At 40.7% G+C, this 13,252-nt stretch overlaps 3 protein-coding genes across 13 annotated transcripts in view; 2 read left to right on the forward strand and 1 right to left on the reverse strand.

The window, feature by feature from the left end:
* The window catches only part of CNOT8 (CCR4-NOT transcription complex subunit 8), a 63,486-nt gene extending 62,141 nt beyond the window's left edge, over positions 1–1,345 (forward strand). For all 3 annotated transcript variants that reach the window (XM_081501884.1, XM_081501883.1, XM_081501881.1), the window contains exon 7: positions 1,078–1,345. In XM_081501884.1, coding sequence (XP_081358010.1) covers positions 1,078–1,125 — 48 coding nt within the window. In that variant the 3' untranslated portion in view covers positions 1,126–1,345. The remainder of the gene's footprint in view (positions 1–1,077) is intronic.
* Positions 1–2,190, reverse strand: part of GEMIN5 (gem nuclear organelle associated protein 5) — a 41,951-nt gene extending 39,761 nt beyond the window's left edge. For all 4 annotated transcript variants that reach the window (XM_081501867.1, XM_081501865.1, XM_081501864.1 and 1 more), the window contains exons 1-3: positions 1,947–2,190; positions 1,029–1,189; positions 42–223 (exon numbers count right to left, since the gene is read on the reverse strand). In XM_081501867.1, the coding sequence (XP_081357993.1) occupies positions 42–223; positions 1,029–1,189; positions 1,947–2,112 (509 nt within the window). In that variant the 5' untranslated portion in view covers positions 2,113–2,190. The remainder of the gene's footprint in view (positions 1–41; positions 224–1,028; positions 1,190–1,946) is intronic.
* A 3,623-nt stretch (positions 2,191–5,813) lies between these two features.
* The window catches only part of MRPL22 (mitochondrial ribosomal protein L22), a 43,671-nt gene continuing 36,232 nt past the window's right edge, over positions 5,814–13,252 (forward strand). For all 6 annotated transcript variants that reach the window (XM_081501892.1, XM_081501888.1, XM_081501891.1 and 3 more), the window contains exons 1-2: positions 5,814–5,859; positions 5,940–5,982. Coding sequence is in view for 3 of the 6 variants with exons in the window: in XM_081501888.1 (XP_081358014.1) it covers positions 5,832–5,859; positions 5,940–5,982 (71 nt within the window). In the remaining 3 variants the exon portion in view is untranslated. The remainder of the gene's footprint in view (positions 5,860–5,939; positions 5,983–13,252) is intronic.

Raw genomic sequence — 13,252 nt, forward strand, 5'->3', positions numbered from 1 at the left:
AAACAAAAATAAATTATTAGTGCAGATGGCACAGTACTTACCCAATGGCTACTAAATCTTCATGATGAGGCGAGCAAGTAAGACAGAAGATTGTCCTGGGTTCTATAAAGAGGTGCTGGCTGTCATTTCTGTTAAGCCAGTAACAGAAAACTACTCCTTTTTCATCTCCAGATACTACCAGATCCTTTACTCGAGGAGACCAATGCAATGCTGATATTGTATGCTTAAAAACAAAGGAAAGATATATTTGCTTCTCATTTGTTATTGCTTAATTTTTACTTAGTTTTTAATCTGTATAATGCTAGGCATATTATAGGTATTTAATAAATACTGTTAGGACCACCCATATAGCAAGATGATATTATAATCAAATGATAGGAGAATTCAGGCTAAGAACGATTAAATCTTTTTCTTCCGTTGTAGATTAATGCAAAATTCTTCCTAAGATTAACTGAGTTCTTTTCTATATTTTCTAGGCAGGTATATCAATTAACCATCTAGTTTCAAAATAAGTTTCACTCACAGTTTATATCAGGAGTCTTTTTCATGTAAAGAGCCAGAGAGTAAATATTTTAGATTGTGTGGGCATATTGTCTCTATTTTAACTACTCAATTCTGCCGTTGTAGCCTGCAAGCAGCAATAGTTAAAATTCTAGGCAATACTAAAATGAAGAGCTGTGATTGTATTCCAATGAAACAATCTGCAAAAGCAGGCAGCAGAGTTTGTTGACCTCTGATTTATATGTATCTCCTTCCAAAAAAGTTTTGAGGTACATTTACAATATACACCTTCTGATTTAATGAACAAACACAATTATAAAAGTTACCTTATATGTATATATATACAAATCTGTATAATATATATTTACAATAATATATATAACATATATTTTATATTATATTTAATTTAAAAAAAATATATATATATGTTAACCTAGCACAGAGGAGCTAGCAAAACTATACTTGAAGCAGGAGAATTCTGACACAGATATATATTAATAGTCTGAGAAACCAGTAAGCCATGGTACCTGATGGAGTGCATGTTCCGTCACAACTGTTTTTGTCTCTACATCCCAGATTTTCACAGTCCCATCATCGGAGCTGGTGGCGCAGAGGTTGTATTGACCCGGGTGATGACAAAACGTGAAGCCAGACACCTTTTCCGTATGTCCCATCAACTCGCCTATGACTTCAAGCAAAACCAGGCTGCAGGTTAAAGAGCTATCTAAGATTCCTGGCAGAATCTTTACTGTTGTCGGTGATTGCGGCCTCACTTATTTCATGGAATAACAAAAATATCCAGAAACCCCCAATTAGAAACCTCAAGTGCAGATATTGGCTCTGCCACCTGACTTCAGACAAGTCGTTTTATCTCCTTGGGACTCAGTCTTTTTAATTGTAAAATACGTTCATATCGCTTGATGTGCCTAGTTCTCAGGCTGAGGAGCAGCTCCAATGAAGAATGTAAGAGAGATTTGTATTTAGATCTGGCTAGAAGTCTTTTAGAAAAGAGGAAGTATCTGGCATGCCGCATCCCAAGGCATAACCAACACCCAGCTGGAGCCTGGAAGCATTCGGCTCAGGTCATTTATCTTACAGAAGTGAGTATCATGTATTTGCAGGATCTCGCTTAGGGCCTGGAGCTGTAGGCAGCAAGGCCTAAGTGTTATAAATACCTGGAAAGACACACGGGTAACTTTTTAGTAAGCCAGCGGATGCACGCTGAGAGCCAGGAGGCGGGGCCGCTCAGCCATAGCGTGGTGTAGAGCTCAACCTTGGAGACCCGGACACGACTCAGTTTAGACGACTGTGAATAGACCCTTCTCTCCGCCCGAGCCTCAGTTTCCCCATCTAAGGCGGGGTGGGGTGGCTAGACACGCCCTCTCGGCGCCCCTGGGGAACGCAGTTAGTGCAGGTAGGTTGGGGTCAAGAGGTGGGGGACTTACCTCGAAATGGGGGCGTCCCTGGGATCGCGTCCGCGCCCGGGCCCACGCGGACAAGGAAGACCGAGGTCCGCGCCGCGAAGCCGAAGAGGCCCCCGGGCACGGCATCGCTGCATCGGGAGCAGTACCAGTTAGGGGAAGGCGGTAGCGTGCGCGGTTCCTGTCCCATAATCACGGGCAACCAGGGATAAGGGAAGCAACCACTGGAGCAGACCGTTCGTAGCCACACGCTGGAGCCGGGAAGGGGGCGGGGTTGATCCGGAGCCCCGCCTTCTCGGCCCGCCGCTACGGCGCGCGCGAAGGTCCAGACCTCACGGCGCGCTCGACTCCTGCTGCCTCCAGCCCGGGAGAGGCGGGGCCCCGGGCTGCAGCCGGCTTCCCAGCCCCTCTTGGAGGGTCTGCTACCGCTGGAGCCTAGCTAGCCAGAGGTTGTGCTGTGTGCTCGGTCGCTCAGTCGTATCCGACTCTTTGCGACCCCATGGACTGTGCAGCCCGTCAGGCTCCTCTGTCCGTGGAATTCTCCAGGCAAGGATACTGGAGTGGGTTGTCACGCCCCCCTCCAGGGGATCCTCCCAACCCAGGAATCCAGCCCAGATTTCCCGCATTGCAGGCGGATTCTTTACCGTCTGAGCCACCAGGGAAGCCCAGCCCAGAGGTTAGGTATTCTCATTAACGACAGCAAAGAAAATTAACTAAGAGGTTAGACTGATGGAGTCACCTCCCCGCCCTGCTGGTTTATTCTCTGCCGTGCTAGCTCTGGAGATGCTTTAAAAGTATCTACAAGAAGCCAACTAACAAAAAGGTAAAAATTCTAATTAGAAATCAAAAACAAGGGTTTTTGTAATTGGGTGGAAATTCTAGCTCTGGGTTTTGATACTCAAGGAGAAGCAGAATAGAGTAACTCTCTTTTGATGTGATTAAGTACCAACTCTATGAAGAAACTGTATGTGTTAAGTGCTGTGGAGGAAAAAAACCAGTTGCCTTCCACCTCAAACGGCCTAAAATGCTCCGTTTGTGCACTTACTCTTCTTCGTATTGCTTGTTTGCATTGAGTATCTCAAACTCTTGAATATGTATTAAAGGAAACCTGAACTATCTATGCTAATGAAGAGAAGTTTTATATAAAACTTACTAAAAATAAGTATATATAAAACTTATTTATTTTATGTGGGTAGGAACACTAAACTTTGGTGGCACTGAAGCCTAGATTGTTTGTAGCCACTGTTTTTACCAGTTATAATCTGAGAGATTTTGGCCTGTCATAAATCTTTTTCCCCTCGATTGACCACTGTTTTTGCCAGTTATTATGTGAGAGAGGAAATGCCAAAGAATACTCAAACTACCCCATAATTGCACTCATCTCACACGCTAGTTAAGTAATGCTCAAAATTCTCCAAGCCAGGCTTCAGCAATACATGAACCGTGAACTTCCAGATGTTCAAGCTGCTTTTAGAAAAGGCAGAGGAACCAGAGATCAAATTGCCAACATCCACTGGATCATCAAAAAAGCAAGAGAGTTCCAGAAAAACATCTATTTCTGCTTTATTGACTATGCCAAAGCCTTTGACTGTGTGGATCACAGTAAACTGTGGCCACTTGACCTGCCTCTTGAGACATCTGTATGCAGGTCAGGAAGCAACAGTTAGAACTGGACATGGAACAACAGACTGGTTCCAAATAGGAAAAGGAGTACGTCAAGGCTGTATATTGTCACCCTGCTTATTTAATTTAAATGCAGAGTACATCATGAGAAACGCTGAGCTGGATGAAGCGCAAGCTGGAATCAAGATTTCTGGAGAAATATCAACCTCACCTATGCAAATGACACCACCCTTGTGGCAGAAAGTGAAGAAGAACTAAAGAGCCTCTTGATGAAAGTCACAGAGGAGAGTGAAAAAGTTGTCTTAAAGCTCAACATTCAGAAAACTAAGATTATGGCATCCGGTCCCATCACTTCATGGGAAATAGAAGGGGAAACAACAGAAACAGTGTGAGACTTTATTTTTTTGGGCTCCAAAATCACTGCAGATGGTGACTGCAGCCATGAAATTAAAAGATGCTTACTCCTTGGAAGAAAAGTTATGACCAACCTAGACAGCATATTAAAAAGCAGAGACACTACTTTGCCAACAAAGGTCCGTCCTGTCAAGGCTATGGTTTTTCCAGTAGTCATGTATGGATGTGAGAGTTGGACTATAAAGAAAGCTGAGTGCAGAAGAATTGATGCTTTTGAACTGTGGTGTTGGAGAAGACTCTTGAGAGTCCCCTGGGCAGGGAGGAGACCCAACCAGTCCATCCTAAAGGAAATCAGTCCTGAATATTCATTGGAAGGACTGATGCTGAAGCTGGAACTCCAATGCTTTGGCCACCGGATGTGAAGAGCTGACTCCTTGGAAAAGACCCTGATTCTGGGAAAGATTGAAGGCGGGAGGAGAAGAGGACGACAGAGGATGAGATGGTTGGATGGTATCACCGACTCAATGGACATGAGTTTGGGTAAACTCCCGGAGTTGGTGATGAACACGGAGGCCTGGCGTGCGCAGTCCATGGGGTCGCAAAGAGTCGGACACTGCTAAACGACTGAACTGAACTGAAAGTTATTACATAATATTGGCCATATTTCCTGTGCTGTACAATATATCCTTGTGGCTTATTTTATACATAGTGGGCTTCCCTCGTGGCTCAGAGTAAAAAATCTGCCTGCATTGCAGGAGACCTGGGTTGGATGCCTGGGTTGAGAAGATCCCTCGGAGAAGGGAATGGCAACCCACTCCAGTATTCTTGCCCGAAGAATTCCATGGACAGAGGAGCCTGGCAGGCTACAGTCCATGGGGTCGCAAAGAGTCAGATACTACTGAGTGACTAGCACTTTGCTATTTTGAGTTGTTTAAAAGAACTTTCTTACAATCTCTTGTGGTCTTTACAAGCCTGTGCCCTAGCGATACTTATTTTTGTTTTGAGAAAACTGAAGTCCTCCCAGGTTAGTTGGCTTGGTTCACGGTCTGTTTTCCTAATCCTTTCAGACCATTTGTGAGGCTTCGCAGTTTTTCTGGATCCCTACGAATTTTCGGAAAATCGCTAGACTTTGGCCCTTATTGAGTAATCCATTCCGAAGCAAGGCTGAGGGGACCCCATCTTAAGCACCCGCCTCTTGTTGACAGTTTCCAAGACAACGCCGCAAATGAAGGTGCGGCTCGGTATCACTTTCAGTTCAGTTCAGTTCAGTTCAGTCGCTCAGTCGTGTCCGACTCTCTGCGACCCCATGAATTGCAGCACGCCAGGCCTCTCTGTCCATCACCAACTCCCGGAGTCCACCCAAACCCATGTCCCTCGAGTCGGTGATGCCATCTAACCATCTCATTCTCTGTCGTCCCCTTCTCCTCCCGCCCCCAATCCTACCCAGCATTAGGGTCTTTTCCAATGAGTCAACTCTTCTCATGAGGTGGCCAAAGTATTGGAGTTTCAGCTTCAACATCAGTCCTTCCAATGAACACCCAGGACTGATCTCCTTTAGGATGGATTGATTGGATCTCCTTGCCGTCCAAGGGACTCTCAAGAGTCTTCTCCAACACCACAGTTCAAAAGCATCAATTCTGCGGCGCTCAGCTTTCTTCACCGTCCAACTCTCACATCCATACATGACCACTGGAAAAACCATAGCCTTGACTAGACGTACTTTTGTTGGCAAAGTAATGTCTCTGCTTTTAAATATGCTATTTAGGTTGGCCATAACCTTCCTTCCAAGGAGTAAGCGTCTTTTAATTTCATGGCTGCATTCACTTTAAGAAGGGGGGAAAAAAAAAAACAACCCCAACCCAGAGAATTGCGCATGCGTCTTGCGCACAAGGCGTTCTGAACTCAGAGGCTTCCGTAGACGGAGGGAGAAAGATGGCGGCGGTTATACTGGAACGTTTGGGTAAGATTTCTTGATGGTTAAGTGGTGGAAAAAGGGAGTGAGGTGGGAATCTGAATTAACGACTTGTGTTGATATTGCAGGTGCGTTATGGATGCAGAATCTCAGGGGGAAGCTGGCCTTGAGGTAAGTCTTTCGCTTCGAAATTGCGGAAGGGTCCCGGCCTTAGTCCAGTTCGGTTCAGTCGCTCTGTAGTGTCCGACTCTTTGCGACCACATGGACTGCAGCACGCCAGACTTCCCTGTCCATCACCAACTCCCAGAGCTTGCTCAAACTCTTTTGTCCATCGAGTCGGTGATGCCATCCAGCCATCTCATTCTCTGCGAGCTTAAGTACCAGGCTCTGCTTTAGGCCCTGAGGCTGGCGAACGATACACCAGAATCTCAGCTTTGCCACCCCGTTTTTTTTACCCCCGTATCGCATAGCTCTGCGGGGACCAGGATTATCAGTGACCGAAGGGACGTTGTAAATGCATTTTCTGGACACTTCCTAGACTCTCCCACCAAGTTGGGAGCGTACTTTTCTAGTTATATAATTATCTGCCTATATGGGCAGTGATTGTATTGTAGACAGCTGCAGTTTACATCGTGTCTGACGCTGTGTTAAAATCTTTATGCGCTTATCTCATTCTTACAACATCCTAGTGTAGGTACTGCTATACCCATTTTTTCAGACAAGGAAATTGAAGCCCCCGAAGTAAAATAGGGACCTGTGCCGAAGGTCCCACAGTTACAGAATTTTGAAGGTTTATACTGTATTTTCTAGAGCATTCTTTAACCTCAGGACAAAGCGTTCCGTAAGGTTAGGGAATGAACTTTAGTCAGTACTGGTAAGAGGCTTTGTCTGCCAGCTTCTGGTTGTCCTTCTAATGTAGTACAGCTGTTGCTGTGTGGAGGTTGATAATCTGATTGTAAATTTTCTGATTGATGTATTTGTTAACATTAATTTTGGTTTAGTTCATAGGTTTTGGAGACATCTGATAAGTTGTGAATCCACATTTTAACTGTTTGATTTTGGAAAAGTTACTTATTTTTCCTAAGCTTCAGTTTTGTGATATGAGAGGATTATTAGTGCCTACTTGGTAGCTTTTTAAATTAGGATTAAATGAAATAATGTTTATAAAGTGTTTTATGCAGTGCATGACATATAATAATCCCACCCTAAATCCTAGCTGCCATTAGTGTTTTTATCATTATAAACTATTATTGAGTTCCTATTATATCTAGCTTTGTTTTAGGTTCTTGGCTTAAGGGATGAAGAGGTGGCTAAAGAAGAAAATAGGAAGTACTGGTACTTAGGATTTGTCTTCACTTTGCTTTCATAGATTATCTTCCATCAGTCCACCCTCAGCCATGCTGATTTACTTACTTTTTCTGTTTATGCTGCCTTTACATATTTCTTGGCTTTTTCATGCTGTGCCCTCTCTTTCTGTTAGTAACAGCAGCCTTCAAAGCCCTTCTCCAGTTCTTCTGTCAATGCACTTCTCTGGGAGAAAGGGTGCTGCTCCAGTTGGTCATGTTGAGAACAAATGTGAAGATACATTTTTCTGTGAGTAAAGGCAATGGAGAAATCTTAAAAACAAAACAAACAAAACAATCCAGCAGTTCTCATTATTCAAATTCCTGTTTAAATGTTTCCCTTTCATGATCTCACTAAAAATGAATGAAATGGGGACTTCCTTGGTGGCCTAGCAGTTAAGACTCCACGCTCCAATTGCAGGGGACCCAGGTTCGATTCCTGTCAGGGAACTAGGTACTACATGCTGAAACTAAAAGATCTCGCACATTGCGATGAATATCCCACATGCTGCAACTAAGACCCAGTGCAGCCAAATAAATAAAAAATAAATATTAAAAAAAAAATGAAATCAGTTTCTTCTTTCTTTTAGCATGTGTTTCTTAAATAATGGCTTCATATATATATATGTCTTTGTCTTTTCCTGCCTTGTGTATCCTGGACAGTTAGGGACAATTCTTGTTTCGCTTTGTAGCTCCAGGGTAGGGTCTTGCACAAAGTGAATATTTTGTTTATTCTGGTTGATTTAAATTGTCCCACACTGACTTGTGTTGGGAACCTCTGAGCAAGTAACTAAAGCACTTTGGCTTCAGTCTTTTCATCTGTGTAATACAGGAAGGTTGGATTTTGTTAGGTAATCTCTAGGTTTGAAGTTACATAACTTATGAATCCCCATTTTGGACTTTATAGTGGGGAAATGACCACATGAAAACTAAATAGAAAAGGTATAACTGATAATAATCCAGTGGTTGGAAACCTAATTGCATACCAAATGCCAGACAGATAATAGAAATGAACTATAGAGATGTGGTTGTTGTAAAAAGAGAGTGGTAGGGCTTGTGACGGTCAGTTGAGTGCATTTCCTCCTCTGAAGACACTGAACTGGATTTAAAAATGCTGCTCACCAAATACTTTTCTACAGATTATATTTGGTAGCAGATGGACAATTCCCAGCCTTTAAATTTTAAGTCTCCCATTTTAGTGATATATGCATTTGGGAAGTTTTGTGACTTATTGAAGGTTACATGGCAAATCTAGGATCTAAAGAAAAAATGCTCTGGCTTAAAATAGTGCTGTATCACACACGGGAAGGACACAAGTGATGAGCCTTTAAGGGGTTTATCAGGGCAGTCTTTCTGGAAGAGGTGATGTTAAAATTTAAAGAGTGAAGAGTATGGTTTGGTGTTTTAAAAATAGAAGAGTCGGTGTAAAAGTTTGAAGACAGTAGTTACTAAGGTGTACATATGTTAAAATTCTCCACAAGAAAAACCAAGTTGGAAATATTATGAATCAGCAGTTTGGTGGAAAAATGATGACAGCATTGTGATATATTTGAAAAACACTGGACCACAGGTGATAGAACTGGATTTCAGGTTTCTGTCAGGCACAAGTGTTGTAGCTTTGGGTCATTTGCTTAACTTCTCTGAGGTTCAGTTTCAGTTTTTCCTCATATCAAAGAATGAGGATAATATTTAACTTCAAGGATGGTTGTGAGAATTAAGAGACTTAATACGTAAAATGTCTTATAGTGCATGGCACTGTGAAAATGTGAAAATGTTGTGTTGGAGATGATACTGCTGTGAAGTTGTTTGAGAGGAATCGTATTTAATGCTAGAATCAATCAGTGGGTACTCAACACTCTTAGATGAGGTTACCTACTTCATCCATCAGCCCTACTTTTTTTTTAATTCTTTTTTTTCCTCTTTCTTTTTTATTTTTTTAATTATTAAAGTATGACAACACATTTACAGGAGACTTGGAAAATACAGAACAGAGTTGCATATAATTCCACTATTTGTTACAATTATATTTTGAGTAGATAAATTAAGAGTTTTACTTGGAGCTTCAATATCAAATGCTCAAAAATTAATAGAATGATACAGATAATACAGAAAAGTAGAAGGATATAGTAGACCTGAAAAGAACCGTAAACCAATTCAACATAATTAAGATTTATACAATTTTCACACAACAGTAGGATAAAAATTCTATTCAAGTTCCCATAGACTAAATTAGGAGACACTGGATCATATCCAGGGACATAAAACAAGGTGCAAATATTTTATGGTCTAAAGCTATTGAAATCATACAGAGTCTGTTCTCTTATCACTGTGGAATTATGTTATAAATCAATAGCAAAAGGTATTTGAAAATAACCCACATATTTTCAAGTGCAGTGTCGCCTTTACCAAGAGAAATTATCTCTTGTTTTTTAATGTATCTATGCTTTCAGTGTTCTGATTGCTGTGACCAGCAGATTTGACAACCATGTTGATTTGTGCTCTTTTAATTAATCTTAACCTATGACCTGAGGGAGTTGTGATTCCTTGCCCTTTATGTCAGTGGTTCTTAAATTTGAGCCACAGACTTCTTTGAGAGTCTGATGAAAGCCACAAAATGTGTTCCCAGAAAAATGCATACAGTATTCATAGTTTAACTTGTAATTTCATCATCCTTAGTGTAGGAATCTTTGCATTGGGACATGATAACTAAACAAAAGCACAATGATGATACACAATTATGTATATAACTACACAGTGATGATTAGTGGTATGGGCAGTGGCCCTTGTGTTAATGGATGAAATATTTCCCTCAATTTATTTTGAAAAACTTCAATTCTATAGGAAAGTTTAAAGAATATTACAATGTCCTTCAGCTGGACTTATCAGCTGAACTCATAATTTTAGCTCTCTATAAATATATATGCTTTTTTTCCCCTGAATCATTTGAAAGTGAATTGTACACACTATGGTACTTTACTCCTAATCAGTTCAGGTTGTATTTCTGAAAAGTGACAAAGGTCCCACGGACCACAAACTATGATTGAAATGGTACAGTTTAATTATCTTTATTTTAATGTTTTAGGAGTCAAATAGAAGTCAAGTGTATGCTGGCATTTACTTTTGAAAAAAGAAAAATTGACCATTATTTGAGGCTTGACAATAAGCCTTAAAATGGCCATGCACTAAAACTTATAGATGGAAAGTTTCAGTGCTGTAATATTTATATTTGTTTAGTGAGTCTCTTGTTTATGTGACACTTTACTCCTTTCAAAGCACTCTCAAGACACTTCCTTCTTTTTTTTAAAATTTTTTATTGAAGGATAATTGCTTTACAATGTTGTATTTGTTTCTGCTATAAGGACTCTTCTTTCAATTAGGGTTTGTATCTTGTTGAAGCCTTACATGTAGATCTTTGTAGAAGCTTTACTTGAAAGATTTTTGTGTTAGTTTCCTAGGGCTGCTGTGACAAATTATCACAAAGTTGGTGACTTAAAACAATGGAAATTTATTATCTCATAGTTCTGGAGGCCAGAATCCCCAAATCAAGCTGTCTGCAGGGCTGCACTCCCTTTGAAGGCTATAGGGAGAATTCACTCCTTGCCTCTCTCTTCAGCTTCTTGCTCTGTCTTCACCTCACCTTTCCCTCCATTTGTCTGCCTCAAAACTTTCTCTGCATGTTTCTCATTAGGAAAGATGAAATTACATTTAGGGCTGAACAAGATAATCCAGGATAAGCTTTTCCTCTCTAGATCCCTAACTTAATTACCTCCTTTTCCACAAAAAGTATTATTCACAGATTCTGGGAGTGAGGATGCAGACATAGTTTGGGGATCGTTGTTCAGCCCACTACATTCAGTTTCAAAAGAGGTCTGTGACATCATCTTCAGGTCTTTTTTTTTTTTTTTTTCCCCAGCATGGTGCCCTGTAAATCACACTTTTACTTCTGCTGTGCCTTTAACTTGGAGTGCTCTTGTACTAGGTTTCCGAGTGTGGGAGTCTACTTTCTTCAACGCTCAGTCCCAACTCCTTAAAGCCATCCTGATCACCCCAGCCCTTCTGTTGCTTTTTCTGACATTTTAATGCCTATTGCACAGTATGGTTAATTCTTTATCTCTCTAACTGAATTTTAAATCACTTGACAGGAAATAATGTTTTATGTCTCTTTGCATCCCCATCTGCTGAAACAGTACCTGTAGTACCCTGTCCTTATTAATTTGTCAATAAATGTAAGTTGAACTATCAGCCTGAGTAGATGCAAATTGTAATCTGAAAGATTGCCAGAAACTGAGTGGTTTTTCCACTCCAGTGCCAAGAAGGAATCTAATGGCAAATTAAGTATAGGTACAGATTTCCAGCTTTATGTAATAGACTAGCTTGCACTGATTATCCAAATTCTTTTAAGTATTCTAACTGTTCCTTAGGAAACAATGAGAAGCTCTGTGTACCTTTGTTACTGACTAGAACATGACTGTTATTACCCTGAATGATACAGTAGGGATCTGAAAGGGTTAGTATGTTATTTTCAAATGATTATTGACACCAGAGACTTCCACTAGCTTCTCTGAGGGAACGTGTTAGATTTGTGAAATAGGAAGTTAAACAAGAACATATTTATTAATTTTGTGATTTTTTTTTTCACCCTCAGATTCTTTTTTTAAAAAATTATTCTGCTGAAAATTGTGACTTTTTAATTTGTTCTTATCCACCTCTAGAGTGAGCCAACATCCCCCAATATATATGTATAGGTAAAAATATAAAATAATGAATAAGGGCTGTATCATGAGAAATAAGAGTAATGTGGGGTTGGGAAGGAATGAAACTTAAATAGTTGCTTTGGGGCTCTCCTAGCTTACCTCAAGAGATTACAGATTGAAAATCTGCCTGATGAGTCAGGCCTGCAAATATGTTTTGTATGTTATATTGTGCTTAAAAACTTTTTTAAAAAAAATCACCATTTAAAAACTGATGACTTTCTTATAAAAATCTAACTTTTCACATTCTGTTATGCATTGCAAGACATGGCAGCAATTTCTAGAGCAGAAGAGTGTATCACTCTTTGGATAGTGGATATTCTTCAGTTTTCCTCATTTTCCAACCATGTGTAAAATTTTTGCATGGGTACTTTTTCTCAGCCCTCTTGTTAATATTATCCTTGCTGTCCCCTGTATTCTTTAATTCATTCTGTTGATACAAATATGTATTTAGTGCCTGCCACATGCCAAGCTATTCTAGCGCTGGGAGTTTTGTAGTGAACAAAAAGCATAATCACTGCCCTTATGGAGTGTACAATCTAGCGAGGGAGGCAAGTAGTAAGTAAAATATAGAATATGTTAGAAAGTGACAGCTACGTAGGAGAAAGTGAAAGCAGAGCCTAGGAGTGGAAAGTGTGTGTGTGTGTGAGTGTATGAGAGGGAGATTGCAGTTTCAGGTAGGAAAGACCTCTTTAAGAAGATAACATTTGCATAAAGATCTGGAAGAAACCAGGGAGCAAACTCTCAAGCCGTGCCATGAGTGAAGAACATTTTAGACAGATGGAACATAAATGCAGAGGCCCAGAGAAGGAAACATACCTAGTGTATGAGAGGATGAGAGGAGGAAGAACATAGTAGGAGATGAGGTCAGAAGAAGGAATAGGAGATCATGTAGAACCTTATGGGTCATTGGAAGTACTTTGGTTTTTAGTCTAAGTGAGATGAGAAACCATTGGTGGGTTTTCAATGTAAGAATAATATGACTGAAATGGGTGATTCTTTGTTGAGAATAAATCATAGTGGGGATGAGGAGCAAGAGACCGTTGGGTACTTCAAGATAAAGATTATTGTGGCTTGCATTGGGGGGCTGTGAGGTGGGTGAATGGTTGGATTTTGGCAGTATATTAATGAGAGCTGACAAGACCTGTTGATGAATTGAATTTGGAGTGTGAGAAACAAGAGTGACACCAGGGTTTGCCACTTAAGCAAGTGTAGGGATGGAGTTACCATTTGCTGAGATAGGAAGACTTCCAGAGGAGCAGGCTTTGGGAGACCATCAGGAACTCAGTTTAGGGCTTGTTAAATTTGAAATATCTAGTAAGCATACAAGTGGAGCTGTGAGGAAAC

Source organism: Giraffa tippelskirchi, chromosome 6, assembly GCF_054371585.1.
Source record: "Giraffa tippelskirchi isolate mGirTip1 chromosome 6, T2T-mGirTip1v1.2.pri, whole genome shotgun sequence".
NCBI classification, from domain to species: Eukaryota; Metazoa; Chordata; class Mammalia; order Artiodactyla; family Giraffidae; genus Giraffa; species Giraffa tippelskirchi.